Source organism: Mesoplodon densirostris, chromosome 6, assembly GCF_025265405.1.
Source record: "Mesoplodon densirostris isolate mMesDen1 chromosome 6, mMesDen1 primary haplotype, whole genome shotgun sequence".
Lineage (NCBI taxonomy): Eukaryota > Metazoa > Chordata > Mammalia > Artiodactyla > Ziphiidae > Mesoplodon > Mesoplodon densirostris.
In genome coordinates this window covers 26,933,493-26,947,842 of record NC_082666.1, presented here as the reverse complement: position 1 = coordinate 26,947,842, position 14,350 = coordinate 26,933,493, and the positions used below count along the sequence as shown (strand labels likewise).

At 43.4% G+C, this 14,350-nt stretch overlaps 1 protein-coding gene across 5 annotated transcripts in view; it reads right to left on the bottom strand.

Moving 5' to 3' along the window:
- INVS (inversin) overlaps positions 1-14,350 on the bottom strand; it is a 150,056-nt gene that overhangs the window by 38,128 nt on the left and 97,578 nt on the right. For all 5 annotated transcript variants that reach the window (XR_009532773.1, XM_060101074.1, XM_060101076.1 and 2 more), the window contains one exon: positions 11,098-11,310. Coding sequence is in view for 4 of the 5 variants with exons in the window: in XM_060101074.1 (XP_059957057.1) it covers positions 11,098-11,310 (213 nt within the window). In the remaining variant the exon portion in view is untranslated. The remainder of the gene's footprint in view (positions 1-11,097; positions 11,311-14,350) is intronic.

The window sequence follows — 14,350 nt, the reverse complement described above, 5'->3', positions numbered from 1 at the left end:
TCATTCATTCATTCATTTATTTTTATTTATTTATTTTTTTGTGGTACGCAGGCCTCTCACTGTTGTGGCCTCTCCCGTTGCGGAGCACAGGCTCCGGACGCGCAGGCCCAGCGGCCGTGGCTCACAGGCCCAGCCGCTCTGCGGCATGTGGGATCTTCCAGGACTGGGGCACGAACCCGTGTCCCCTGCATCGGCAGGCAGACTCTCAACCACTGCGCCACCAGGGAAGCCCTCTTCTGAGCTTTAAACAATGCTTGCTATAAACAGCAGGCACCCAATACATATTTTCTGCTCAGGAAGAGAATTTGGTTGCCATTTAAAGGTGCAGTTTAAAGTAGAATAATTAGAGGTATAGTGAAGAGAACGCTGTACTGGGAAGTCTAAGAATTCTTCTGGTCCTGCCTTTGCCAGTAACCACAAAAAGACCTTGGATAAGTCACTTTCCTGCCGAAGACTCAGTTTCCCCAGGTCTAACACTTACATGATGGCTAATAATCCTGAATTGATTTAAGGGTCTGTTTGGAATGTCTTTATAAAATCGGGGCTGTGTTATGTAATGAGATGGAAATATTTCTTTTATCAGAGTAGCTGGTATCAGGGTCCCTCTTAGTGGGGGGCCTTGTTTAGACAAATACCTCAGTAAGCTTGGGGACAGGGTTGAGGGCTGGTAGAAGGTGAGACCCTCAGGGCCTAGGTGGTGACTGGCTTTGAGGCTCTAGAAAAGAGGTCTGCTCTGTCAGGACACAAAGAATTTGTTTGTGGCTCCTGACAGGGAGGGAAGAGATGAAAGAACAGGAGAGAAGGGAGGGGGAAGAAAGAGAAGGCGAAAGATTGGGTGCTGCGTGGAGCAAGGGCAGGGCAGAGAATCGTCCAGGGTGAGGGGACAGAAAAGGACTTCAGATCTGTGATCCACACTCATTAATGAATGGAATCTCCTGAGATCTTACTAAAACCTAGATTCTGATTTACTGGGGCTGGGGTGGGGCTCAAGAGCCTGCATTTCTTCCAAGCACCCAGGTCCTACAGGTGCTCCTGGTCCTCTGGCCACACCCTGAGTAGCAAAGCTTAAGAGAATAGGAAAGTCTCGTGTGGCCCGTTAACTATGCCATTAGAGGATATGCAGTGTGAGTCTCCTCAATGGCACCAGCTTTTCGGAAGGCCTCCCACGCTCATACATGCTTTTTTATAGGCAACCTGACAAGTTGTAGGGCTACGGTCCCAGGAATGGAACCAAGAGCTGAGGCAGAGACCCCAAGCCCCCAAGAAGTCATAGAATTCAGATTTCCACAGACTGTGCAATCTGAAGCAAAGCTTATTTATATCTCAAGGGAGAGGAAAGTCCCAGATGACAGATATCCGAGTCACACTTTAATATAAAGTCTTGTCAACTTAACTCCCCACCACCTTTTAAAAAAATATATATTTACTTATGTATTTATTTTGGCTGTGCCGGGTCTTAGTCGTGGCACACGGGATCTTCACTGCAGCATGTGGGCTTCTTAGTTGTGGCAATGTGGACTTCTCAGCTGCAGCATGCAGGCTCTGAGTTGCGGCGTGCATGCGGGATCTAGTTCCCCAACTAGGGATCAAACCCTGGCCCCCTGCATTGGGAGTACAGAGTCTTAACCACTGGACCACCAGGGAAGTCCCTTAATTCCCCTTCTGAAGGTCTTTCATCCTGTGTGGTGAAGCCCCTGATCTGGGGTCCAAGCTTGCCTCTCTGATAGGTTCCCACTGACTGCAATCCAGAGAAAGTGGTCAGATGGCTCGTGCTGACTCCTGTACAGCTCGAATGTTCTCATTTGACTCTGGCCTTGTTACAGGCTTTGCCAAATGCTGACACTTGTGTGTACTGCATTGCAGTTGACAGGGGAGCTGGACAGCCTGTCATCATCAGTGCCTGGGATTCACATGGATGCTAGCAAGTGCCATTTCAGTGTGATCTGTCTGTGGGAAGGCTGCTTTTCAGAAGAAGGTGGAAGCATCCGGGTGGCTGAGGTGCTGCTAATTGATCTAATAGCCGTGCTCCTGGCAGGCAGAGGGAGAGCTGCTCTTTTTACTGGCACTGATGAACAGAAGTGATTTAAGAGAATATATTGGTCCTTCAGACAGACAGGCGTGTGGGGTTGCCTGGCTTGGCATTTGCATGGATATCATTGCCATCAAAAGAAGCTTTGAGGAGATAACCTAGACTTTGTTATTTGAGCAGTCATTTCTCCTGCTTTTAGGACACCAAACCCCTTTCCTTTTCAGTTCCAAGAAGCCACTGTGCAATCAGCCCCTGGGCAAACCTTGTCACTGAAGACCTTTCTGGGCTTCCCAAAAAGGCAGTCACAGGACAAACAGGGGATCTAGCCTTTTAGAGTGATCAAGATGGCCAGCAGGTAAGGGAGCTCTGCCTTCTGAAGACTTTTCTGGAGGGGGGAGGTTTGCAAGGGGTTATTTTTTCATTCTGGTGGAACTCAGTAAGCAGATTCTGGAGAAAGAATATAATCATGAGAATATATAATTACACACTCAGCTGATGAATAGAAGTAAATTAATGTTTTTTAAAAATGGATGCATTTTGCATTAAAAAAATCTTCCAGGTGGCACACAGCCCACAAATGTGCAGATCTCCAGATCTGTGGTTCTTGAATGTAAAAGTAGTGATCACCGAGGAAAAGGGATTAGAACTGGGAATTATACATAAGCTGCATCCTATTTTATCTGTACTGCTGCCTTGAAACAAAAAGCAACCACACACACACACACACACACACACACACACGATACAGCTCCTCAGAATAGAATATGATCCCGTGTGTGTTTGTGTGTTTCCCTGGGGGAAAAGGACCAGAACCACTGCTCATAATCTAAGAACTTGAGGGAATCTCACTTTAATGAGGGCAATGCACTTATTTAGTAGATAAGGAAACTGAGGCAGAGAGCTTAGTGACTTATCCAAGGTTACGTGCTAACAGCTTTCTATACACAGAGCTGAGCTGGAATTCAGCAGCTTTACTTCTTCCTGTAAAGTTCATCTCACAAATCATTTTTAAAAATTTTACTCAGTCTTCTTCCATCATTTAAAAAAGTAATTGGGTCATATGAAAAAAGTGGTAAGACTACATTAAAGTAACCATTAACAGCATTTCAAGCTAGCTTCTAGCGTAGTTTTTAGTCCTGAACCCTTAGACTCAATAACTGTCCTAAAATTTAAGTGTTTTTTCTCCAACTAATTTATTACAGAATGTCAAAGATCTTTAACCTTTATGGTAGGCCATGCTATACACTTGACCTATTTTTGTAAAGCTTAGGAAACAAATACAAGAAAAAGAACCAATGTTATTCTACTTTACATGAAAAATTTTTTTTTTTTCTTTTTGCGGTATGCGGGCCTCTCACTGCTGTGGCCTCTCCCGCTGCGGAGCACAGGCTCCGGATGCGCAGGCCTAGCGGCCATGGCTCACGGGCCCAACCGCTCCGCGGCATATGGGATCCTCCCAGACCGGGGCACGAACCCGTATCCCCTGCATCGGCAGGCGGACTCTTAACCACTGCACCACCAGGGAGGCCCAACATGAAAATTTAAAGAGAAAAAAAAATCCTGTCCGTGACACAGCAAGTAATATTTTAGCAGGAAATTTATTAAGATAGCAGAATCTTAATGTATAAACTAGTCCCACATTTCCCCCCCCCTTTTTTTTTCTATTATCTTAAGGGAAATCAGCCAGACAACAGCTTTTGATGGGCTACCAATTAGTCTGGCTTGTACTGTCTCTTCTAGAGCAATTTTTGCAGCTCCCCAGAGGCTCACAGTATAAAAATGTAAGAAAGCCAACTGGGGATCAGATCTTTGACAACCTCTGCTTTGGGTCCTATGCACCACAGGGTAAAGAGGGTCTCCAAAGGAAGGGCTGGAGGAACGGGGCTGTTTCACCCAGGGAAGAAAAGACCCAAGGCATACATTGCTGGTGCAAATCTCTGAAGGGCTGTTGTGGGTCAGAGATATACCCTGGAGCCCTCCCAAGCCAGATCTAAGACCCAAGAATGGGGACTTCTGCAAATGAGAAACCTAGATAACCACTGCAAAAAAAAAAAAAAAAAAAAAGGCCAGTAAGAAACCAAGTGATCAAAAGATTGCTTGATGTGCAGAGAACCAGATCAAGGGCAGTAACTTCAAAGACTTGAATGTTCCATGGCTTCAGCATCTCAGCACTGAATGCATCTGTTTGCGCAATACGGCACAGACCTGCCTCTGGGCCTGGAAAGTTTAAGTCCTGGCAGTTGAGGGATTTTTTCCCTACCCCACTATGTGGCTTCCACAGAGTTTTAGTTGTCAATTTTTTTTTTTTTTTTCTTTTTGCGGTATGTGGGCCTCTCACTGTTGTGGCCTCTCCCGTTGCGGAGCACAGGCTCCGGATGCGCAGGCCCAGCGGCCATGGCTCACGGGCCCAGCCGCTCCGCGGCATATGGGATCCTCCCAGACCGGGGCACGAACCCGTATCCCCTGCATCGGCAGGCGGACTCTTAACCACTTGCGCCACCAGGGAGGCCCTTAGTTGTCAATTTTTAACAAGAAGAAATTAATTCTGTCAGACATTGCAGAAATAAAGCAGGCTCATTGTCATTCATGAGTATTCAAGTTGCCATTGCCATGAATACAGGACTGAGAGAGGTTTGAGAGATGTGATTAAAATGGTTTCCACAGAAAAAGGAGGTTAAGTTAGCGTGTCCTGCTGTTGTACCGATTTAACCCAGCTTTGCCCTAGTGTCATTCTTGTTCATCGTCCTGGTGTAGGCTTGGGGCCAACTAATTTTCTTAACTTTCTCAAGGATTTAGAAGGATACTGGTATGCTCTGCTATGTTTAGCTTGGAGAATAACAGGAAGATTTTTACTGAACTATGTTGCAGAACTGATGCTGGTGGCTTGGTACCACTCTCTTAACAATCACTGGAAATGACACGGCACAACGGAAAAAGCACTGAGTTAGGACAAAAGCTGACTTGGGGGCCTGGTGACTTTTGCCACCAACAATTACATGTTGCATACAAGTCAGGAAAAAGAAGCAAGGTTGTTCCATGCTGGCCTATCAGATGGTGCTGGCATCTGGAGAGAGCCTCTTAGCATAAGCATGGCTGGAGGGCTGATTCCCCTGAACCAAGCAATGGTAGGAGCCCTGGCTTTGGGTAAGACTGAGATTCATGTGCCAACTCTCCCTTACTAGCTGTGTGGTTTCAGGCAAGTTAATCTCTCTGTGTTATTTTCCCCTGCATGAAATGGGTTTAAGGATAGTTGCCCTGTCTACTTCATTGGGTTTTGTACAAATTTAATGTACAAGAATTCTGTAAGCTATAAAGCACTGTATTAATATAAGTAACCATTATTACTTTTATTAACAGGTAAAGCTGTTAAGCTGCAACTGCATCTGGTTAGAAGTGAAGAAACCTGGGTGTGGCACGAGCGCCTCGCCATCTAAGAGTTACAGGGCTGGGCCTATCGATATTTTCAGAAAATGCTCATTGTTGAAACCACACAAATCCTTTTTCTGTAGAAGCTATTTTAACCACATCTCTCAAGCCTCTCTTAGGTCTTGTATTCATGGCAAATAGCAACTTGAATGCTCATGGAATGGGAAAGAGCCTGCTTATTACTACAATGTCTGATAGAATTAATTTCTTGGCAAAACTGGGCAAATACACCTCTCTGGGGAAGCCACATAGTGGGTTCTAATGTTCAAGTATATGCAGTGATAAACCTTAGTGCTCTTAGGTTTCTTTTTAAAATCATAAACCTGTCAAATGGTAATTTGCTCATGATAAATATGGAGGGAGCTGGAAAACCAAATGCACAAATACAAGTGCCAGTGCGTGTTATGAGGATAAATGGTACATAAATGTGTTTGCTGTCTGAGTAAGGCAAACAAGTTACAGTGATTGGTCCACTTACAGAGATTGAAGGAGACCTCAGAGAGGACCTGGTCCAACCCTTCCATTTGACAGAGGGGGAAACTAAGGCCCAGAATGACGAACGACTTAGGTAATGTCTTAGACCCACTGTAGGAGCAGTTACTGAACACATATTATTAAATGCTTGCTATATATCAAGGGCTCTAAGGCACTAGAAGTATGGAGGTACATAATACAATCCCTGCTTTCCAGGAATTGACAATCTAGCAGGGAATCAGACCCATACCTCCTGCAGATACTGAGTTCTAGATGTGATGCATGCTGAAATAGAGATATCTACCCAGAGCTAAGGGACGATGTGGGAGACTAATTAAACTAGGAGAGGAAAAAAGGCTACATGGAGATAATGTCAAAATGAGAAAGGAGGGAGGTGAGAAAAGGTTATTTCAGGCGGATGGGAGGGCACAGCTCTCATAGAATCTTTGACTCTGAAGAGATCTGAGAGACCAGCTCTTCACATACGTTTTAAAATTCCTTATATATTATCCTGGAGAGATGACAATTCAGTTTCTGCTGGAACATTTCCAGTGAGAGGAAACTGATTACCTCACCAGACAGAAAAGGTTTAGCTCTAACCTTTTCAGGTGGTATTGCATTGTATGTGGGGGTCTGTCAGATTCTATCTCTTCATTGTCGCTGAATAACAGGCTTAGTAATATTTGGTCTTTGACTTCCTCTCAGGGGAATGAGAAAATGTCATGCATTTTAGGACCTTTGACTTACAGAATGTTAGAGCTGGGAGGAACCTCAGATATCATTTAGTGCGATTAAAAAAAATTCTTTCTATGATTCACGAACCCTCTTAGAGAATGTAATAAAAATCCAAAGATCCTCTCTCCCCCACCAAATGCACATATGCTCATGACACACAAAATACTGCCTACAGTCTCAGGGCACTCATGGAGCCCCAAAGCTTGTCCTGGACTAAGAAATCTTTTCATTTTACTGATGAGAAACTGAGGCTCAGAGAAGTGGAATGGTATGGAGTAGAATCATGGAAGTGATTCCCCATGGATCAGACCACTGGATGAGCAGGAGATTCAGACCTATGGGTCAACCCTGAAGAAAGGCATTGACAAACTGAACATGTCTGGGAAGCTGGCTGCAAGGGGATCTATTACAAAGTGAGAAGGAGAGCTGGGGTACGCGTGTGAGTATCATGAGCACCTTCTTTAATTATCTGGAAGTTGGTTTTTAGAAAAGGATTTAGACTTTTCTCTTTTGCTTCAAGGGGTAGCTCAAGATCCAAAGGTAGAAAAGAACTTCTGCCAGACAGAACTGCCCACTAACGAAATGTGCTGCTTGAGAGGCACAGAACTTGTCACTTGACTTTTTTTTTTTTTTTTTTTTTTTTGCGGTACGCGGGCCTCTCACCACTGTGGCCTCTCCCGTTGTGGAGCACAGGCTCTGGACGCACAGGCTCAGCAGCCATGGCTCACGGGCCCAGCTGCTCCACAGCATGTGGGATCTTCCCAGACCGGGGCACGAACCCGTGTCCCCTGCATCGGCAGGCGGACTCTCAACCACTGCGCCACCAGGGAAGCCCTGTCACTTGACTTTTTGAGGACACAGCGCAACTTCCCATGCAAGGGACTTTGGCATTACAAGAGTTTGAAGTGGGTGACCCAAACTGGACTTGATTATGTAACTCTAAGAGTCATACTCAGTCTCATACACTAGCCAGAAGGAAGCTCAGGTCTCCCTAGAGCGTGGTGGTAAGTGAGGAAGTGGCGCAAGTTCAGGATGGCTGAGGCCTCGAGTGTGAGGGGTGGGAGGGTGGAACTAATGGAGAGAAATGAGACTTGGAGATATAAGCGGAAGTCAAATGTTGAAGGGTCTGATGTAGTATCACGGATGGTATTCAAGCATGATGGCCTCTATAGAGCAGTGGGACAGAAGAACCGAAGCAAAGGCCATTTCAGAAAGAGGAATTAGCAGAATCAGTGGCAGCAGCCCTAGTAGGGAAATCAGGAGGCCAGGGGAGACAGGCTGTGGTGATAAGTTGTAGGTTCCACCCAGTGAGCCTGAAGTGACGGTGACAACAGGACATGCAAATGGAAATGTCCAAGGATCTGACCTACTGGCAAGTAACAAGTGGAAATGCCCGGTAGGCAACGGATGATTTGGGATTAGAGTTCCAGGAGCTCAAGGTGTGAGAGAGATGAAGGGGTTATCTACAGAGATGAAGTAATTTAAGTTTTCAGAGTGGATATATTTTCAGTGAAAAGAGTACAGCATGAATAGAAGTCTGAGGAGTTAGCCTGCCGTGCTGACCTCAGTGTGGAAATGGTATAATTAAGAAGATGTGAGAAGGGGGAGTTCAGGGACTTAGAGGAGATCTGAGACTAGAGAGTGAAATAAAAACCTGGGAAAAAGGAAGCTTCAAGGAATAAGAGTGATCAACATAAACACAGTCTTATTTTCATGTGCATTCAACTCTGTGCTTTGGCAGGTAAACTACAGTAATGTGCATTTTGGCAACCTCATAGGAGGTGCAGTATGAGTTGTTAAGTGCTTTTAAATGGATTATAGGTATTTCCTAAATAGTATTTTCTAAAAAAAAATGACTTCGAAAATATGACTAAAACTTCTCTCTCTCCCAATTTCTCTACCAGTAAAATAGTAATCCCTTTAAGCTTAATCAGTTTCTTCGACATCCTTACTTTAAGGAAGGTGATTTCTGCCATCGTAACGTGAGAAACAGGGAAGGGTACATTGAGGCAACATGATGTGCCTGCGCCAATGAGGCGGCAACAGCGAAGACTGGCTTTAACATTCTGATTTCTGTTTCTCAAAACCAAAATTAAACACTGACTCAGATTTTCAGAAATAACTTTTGAGAAATAAAATTAATACAACTTAAACCAGTTACTTCTCCATTTAAGTATTTCTCTTGGAGATCTATGCTACAATGTCTGTAGGAGGTGATGGTTAGGAAGTGTAAGAAACTTGTTCACTCCCAATAATGAGGACCAATAAAGGAAAGACTGTGACTGAGAAAAAGTACAGGAGATTTTCAGTGTTGGTAATTGCAATGATTATCACAGTAAGCACAGCTACCATTTAAAAGTGTTTTTAAAAATCAATTTCAGAAACGAAGAATTAAGAACGAAGAGGGCCTATCTTTCACAACACTGAAACTAATCAGGATAACAACTAAAAGGGTAGAAGGTGGGGCTTGGACTACAGAGATGTCTCCTAAATCTATCTCCTTGTCGGTTCAAACCCTCTGGGCCTGGAGTTACAAAAGGCCATGTTAGGGAAAAAATACTGCAAACCAGTACTCTTTTTAAGCATGGCATTATTTGAAACCCCTTCCTCCGTACAGCTCTCCTGATAAATGTATTTTCAGTTCCCAGCGTGCACTGACTTGGAACTCTTGGCCCCAGGCATACAGCCTCTGGGCAGCATCACTGGCAAAGGAGAGGAAGAGGAGGCTGAGGTCACTAACAATGAAGACAGGGGTTTCCACTGAGCTGGAGCGTGCCTAAAATCAGCTAGTCTAATTTGTCATGTTTTACAGATAGAGAAACTGAGGCCCAGAGAGAGAAATGCTGTGTTCAGTTCATCTCAAGTAAATATCAGATGCTGGATTTGAACGCTGGTCTCCTTTTCACTCAACCACAATCCTTCTATTCCCCTGGAAAGGGAGTTTGCGGGGGGGGGAAGGAGAACTCTGGGGCCCCTCTCTGCAGTAACAAAGTGGAATGTGTTTGGATCAATACACTCCTTTTTGGGAACATAGAAAGTCAGCTATGGTGGCTTTATACAGCCTCACCTCATATTCAGGTAGCTATGACTTCAAATTCGGAAAGTGGATTCTCACACATTAAACTTGAGTTTATAGAAACATCGGTAGTCGGAAATACAATATTCCTTCCCTTGCAGAGAATGTTTACTTGCAACTCAGGATAATTTGTCACAAGTATTACCCACTTACAGCTGTCACTCACATGCAGAGAACTTTTATGAGAAGGCTGCAAAAGAGGCACGTAGAGGCTTTAGGTTAATACCGGATTCTTTGGTAAAAGTGAAAAGAGCCTTGTTATGAGAAGAGTGCAAAATAATACTTCCCAAGATATCAACTATTTCAGTAGCTTCAGAGTCGCAGAAAATGATGTGTTTCTGTCAATCTTGTCTTGAAGACTGACAAGATGGTTAGCATTCCAGCTCATAGTGGTATTCAACTTCTTACTAACATAGTTTATCTTGCCTTTTATTATTATTTTTAACTGTTATTTATTACACTTATGCTTCCTCCTTGTGGGCAAGATATGGTAGGATTCAAGAATTGGAAGGACTCAAGATTTGGAAACATTCAAGATACAGCCAGGAAGTTATCCCTCAAGAATCTGCCTGTCATCCGTATCTTTCTCATCAGAGGTTTCGGTATTATACCTGTTAACGCAATACTCTCTTGCTATTTAAAATACCCAAAACAAGTATCAAAGAAAAGGCAAACCAAGGCATAATCTAGAATCAATTACTTATGGCAAAATAATCACAATGTATGCAGCAAAAATGACTATTTTGCGTATTATATATCATTATCCAAAAAAGTGTGAGGTCCTCGAAGCAAGTACTATTTTCTCCTTAAGCTCAAGCCAAGAGTTATGTATGTGTAGTAAGAATTCAATCAATATTTCTTGAATAAATTACATTACCTAGTACAGATTTGTTAAGGAATAGGTGGGGGAAAGCAAGTTATTTATGCAAGTTGGTTGCTTCAATCAAATCAGAACTAGACTTAGTCTAGCGAAAGTAGGCTAGATACTGGCATAAGTTTCTTGTGGAAAGGTAGGAAAGGTGAGAGGACAGTTGTCCCTTCATAGCTTACTGCAGGTAGCACCCGCATCCTCCAACTCCTTGCCATGGGTGGGTGTGACGGTGATTTGTTCCGGAGTTAGAAGGTCAAGGACTAACCTAGAGGAACAGCCACCAAGTAGAGATTAGGCTGTTATCCTTCCTGTTAGCCTCAGTCCTCTGAAGGGCTGGTGAGCAGAAGAGGGAAGGTGACATGGGTACAAGGATCACAGTGATTTCAGATTCCCTCCTGATTCTCTCTCCTGGCCACTCCCACCACTGAGCCCCATTCCACGTTGACTCTGAGTTGTGAGAACACAGTCGCTAGATCTCATACTTACTTGGCAGCAGCATCTTTTCTCAACTGTTCATGCTTCATGAGGAGATTTTTCCGGTCTCGGAAAGCTTTTCTGACCTTGTACCCTTTGTAGACAGCCTGGATTTTGAAGGCAGCGATGTCCTGTATGGCTGCGATGGACAGGGCGCCGTGCTCCAACATGAACTGGATCACTTCATGGCGTTCACCAAGCAAAGCATAATCGAGGGGAGTGTACCTGAAGCAGGGAGATTTTTTTTTTAAGTGTCAGAATGTAGTTCAGGGCACAGTTAAACTGGCAATATTATGCAGCAGAAGGAAAACTCATTCTAAGATGTGGAAATGTTCCTCAGGCAAAGCTATCTTCTGTACTCCAGGACTGTTCCTTTCTTCTCTGATGCACACAAAACAAGGGTCAGGTGCTTTGTGCTGCTGACCATGTCTATTCCTCAGTTTTGCTAACTTGCTCACAAATCAGAACACATGATCACTTTTCTTCTTCCCCATGTTCCAAGTAATTCCTTGCTCCTATCTAAAAAAAGCACTGCAAATAATATTCTGTGAGATTCATAAGTTTGAGCCCATGATTACTGATAGTTAATGCTTATGAAATGAAAAATATACCTCCAAATGGAGAGATTTAGTCTATGATAAAGATGGCCCTTTAAATCACCACAGTAAGGATAGATTATTAAATAGAGTTGGGACAACTGGGCAACCATCTGGAAAAAAAAAAGATTCTTACATCACATTTCATTCCAAAATGGATGAAGCAAAGATCTAAATATTAAAAAAAAAAGAAACCATGAAAGTACTAGAAGAAATCATGGAATATTTTTTAAAATATTGGAGTGGGGCTTCCCTGGTGGCGCAGTGGTTGAGAGTCTGCCTGCCTATGCAGGGGATGTGGGTTCGTGCCCCGGTCCAGGAAGATCCCACATGCCGCGGAGCGGCTGGGCCCGTGAGCCATGGCCGCTGAGCCGGCGCGTCCGGAGCCTGTGCTCCACAACGGGAGAGGCCACAGCAGTGAGAGGCCCGCGTACCGCAAAAATAAGTAAATAAAATAAAATAAAATAAAATAAAATATTGGAGTGAAAAGTTTTTTCCAAAAAAGATACAAAAATTCAGAAACCTTAAGATTGATAAATCCAACTACATAAAAATAACAAATATTTATAAGGCAAAAATACCAAACAAAGATAAAAGTTCTTCAAACAGGAAATACTAGTGGCTCCTAACATATAAAAATATGTTCAACTTCACTCATTTAAGAGAAATACAATTTAAGACTAATATGAGTGAGCACTTGAATCTAATGATCAGCTTAGCAAAGATCAGAAAGTTTAATAACACACTCTGCTGGCGAGGGTGGAGGGAGACAGGCTCTCCGTATGCTACCTAAATCTTTGGGGAGACACTTTGGCATGATATACAGGAATTATTCATGATCTGCCCTTGACATAGCCATTTCACTTACAGGCATTTATCCTATAGATATGCTCCCCTGTGTGAAATGCTGTATGTACGAGGATATTCATAGAAGCACAGAAACAACCTCAATTCCATCAACAGAGGACTGGTTAAATAAAGTACAGGCCATCCATGTAATAAAGTCATCTGCATAATGTGGCCATTATTGTGGTATATGCATATATAAGGAACAATTTCCAGGATGACTTGTTGAATGAAGGAAAAGAGAAAAAAGTAAGAAACAGAGCAGTATTATGGTGTGCTCCACTGATACAAAAAGAACACATCCCTGTGTGCTCATCTATGTAAAATATATCTCTAGAAGTTATCCAAGAAACTGGTGACAGTGATGCCTCTGGGGAGGAAGCTAGTTGCCTCAGAGATGGGGATAAGTGGGACACTTAGTTTTACTAAATGCCCTTAAATTTTGTACAGTGTGCATACCTTTTTTTTGCATACCTTTTTGATAAATATATTATTTAGAAAAGATGGGTATTAGTGTCATATAGTTATATATTTGAATCTCAACTGACTACTTTCTAGATGTGTGAGTTTAGGCAGATTCCTTTAAAAAATATATCTTCTCTTGGGACTTCTCTGGTGGTGCAGTGGTTAAGAATCTGCCTGTCAACACAGGGGACATGGATTCGAGCCCTGGTCTGGGAAGGCCCCACATGCTGCGGAGCAACTAAGTCCATGCGCCACAACTACTAAACCTGTGCTCTAGAGCCCACAAGTCACAACTACTGAGCCCGCGTGCCATAACTACTGAAGCCCACGCACCTAGAGCCTATGCTTCGCAACAAGAGAAGCCACTGCAATGAGAAGCCCACTTACTGCAACAAAGAGTAGCCCCTGCTCACTGCAACTAGAGAAAGCCCGCGTGCAGCAACGAAGACCCAAAGCAGCCAAAAAAAAAAAAATAATAATAATAATAAAAGAAGAGAATTAGGGAAATTCCCGAGCGTTCCAGTGATTAGGACTCTGTGCTTTTACTGCAGGGTTTGATCCCTGGTCGGGGATCCCGCAAACTGCGAGGCACGGCCAAAATAAATAAATAAATAAAATAAAATAGAAGAAAATATACTGTCACCGAAGCTTAGAGAAGACATAGGCTCAATAAGGTAAAGAAGAGGAGGCAATAGAAAGGAGATAGAGAAAGGCCAATGAGGTTGGGCAGAGAAGACATCATGAAAACATCATGTGATTTATCAACTAGGAATTTGTCAGTGACCATTCAGACACAGGTTTCAGTCTAAATGTGATGATAAAGAAATGGAGGCAGGGAAGACAGTGTGAGAGAAGGCAAAGAAGACAAACTTCAGAAGAAAGAGAACTGGAGAATAACAGATGGAGGTATAACTAATGGGGAAAGGTTCTGAAAGAAGTGGGAAAGATGAAGGCCCCATGTTTCCTCCAAGACAGCAGGCCTGGAGAAAGCCTCTTTCCTACAGAGTTTCCCACCTCCTGACAGAAGGAGCTGGTGGTGACCAAGAGTGTGGGGATGGTGTCACTGCAGGGCCATTTTAGTGACAGCATCCATGAACAATGAAAACTAAAGCACAGACCTGAGCTGGGGGGACTCAGGGATGGAAATCTGATTACCATCTTATTCGTTACCTATAAGTTACTAGAATCTTCCTAGATCCAAGACCATCAAGAATCTCTCTTGCTTAGACTTCACACCATGTCTAGTCCTTTTTATTGGACCTGGGTTCTTGGACAACAATTCCAGCCTAAATCTGTGGATCTCATATTATTCAAGAAATCTGTATTTAAATTAAAATCCCAAACTTTCATCTTAGTTT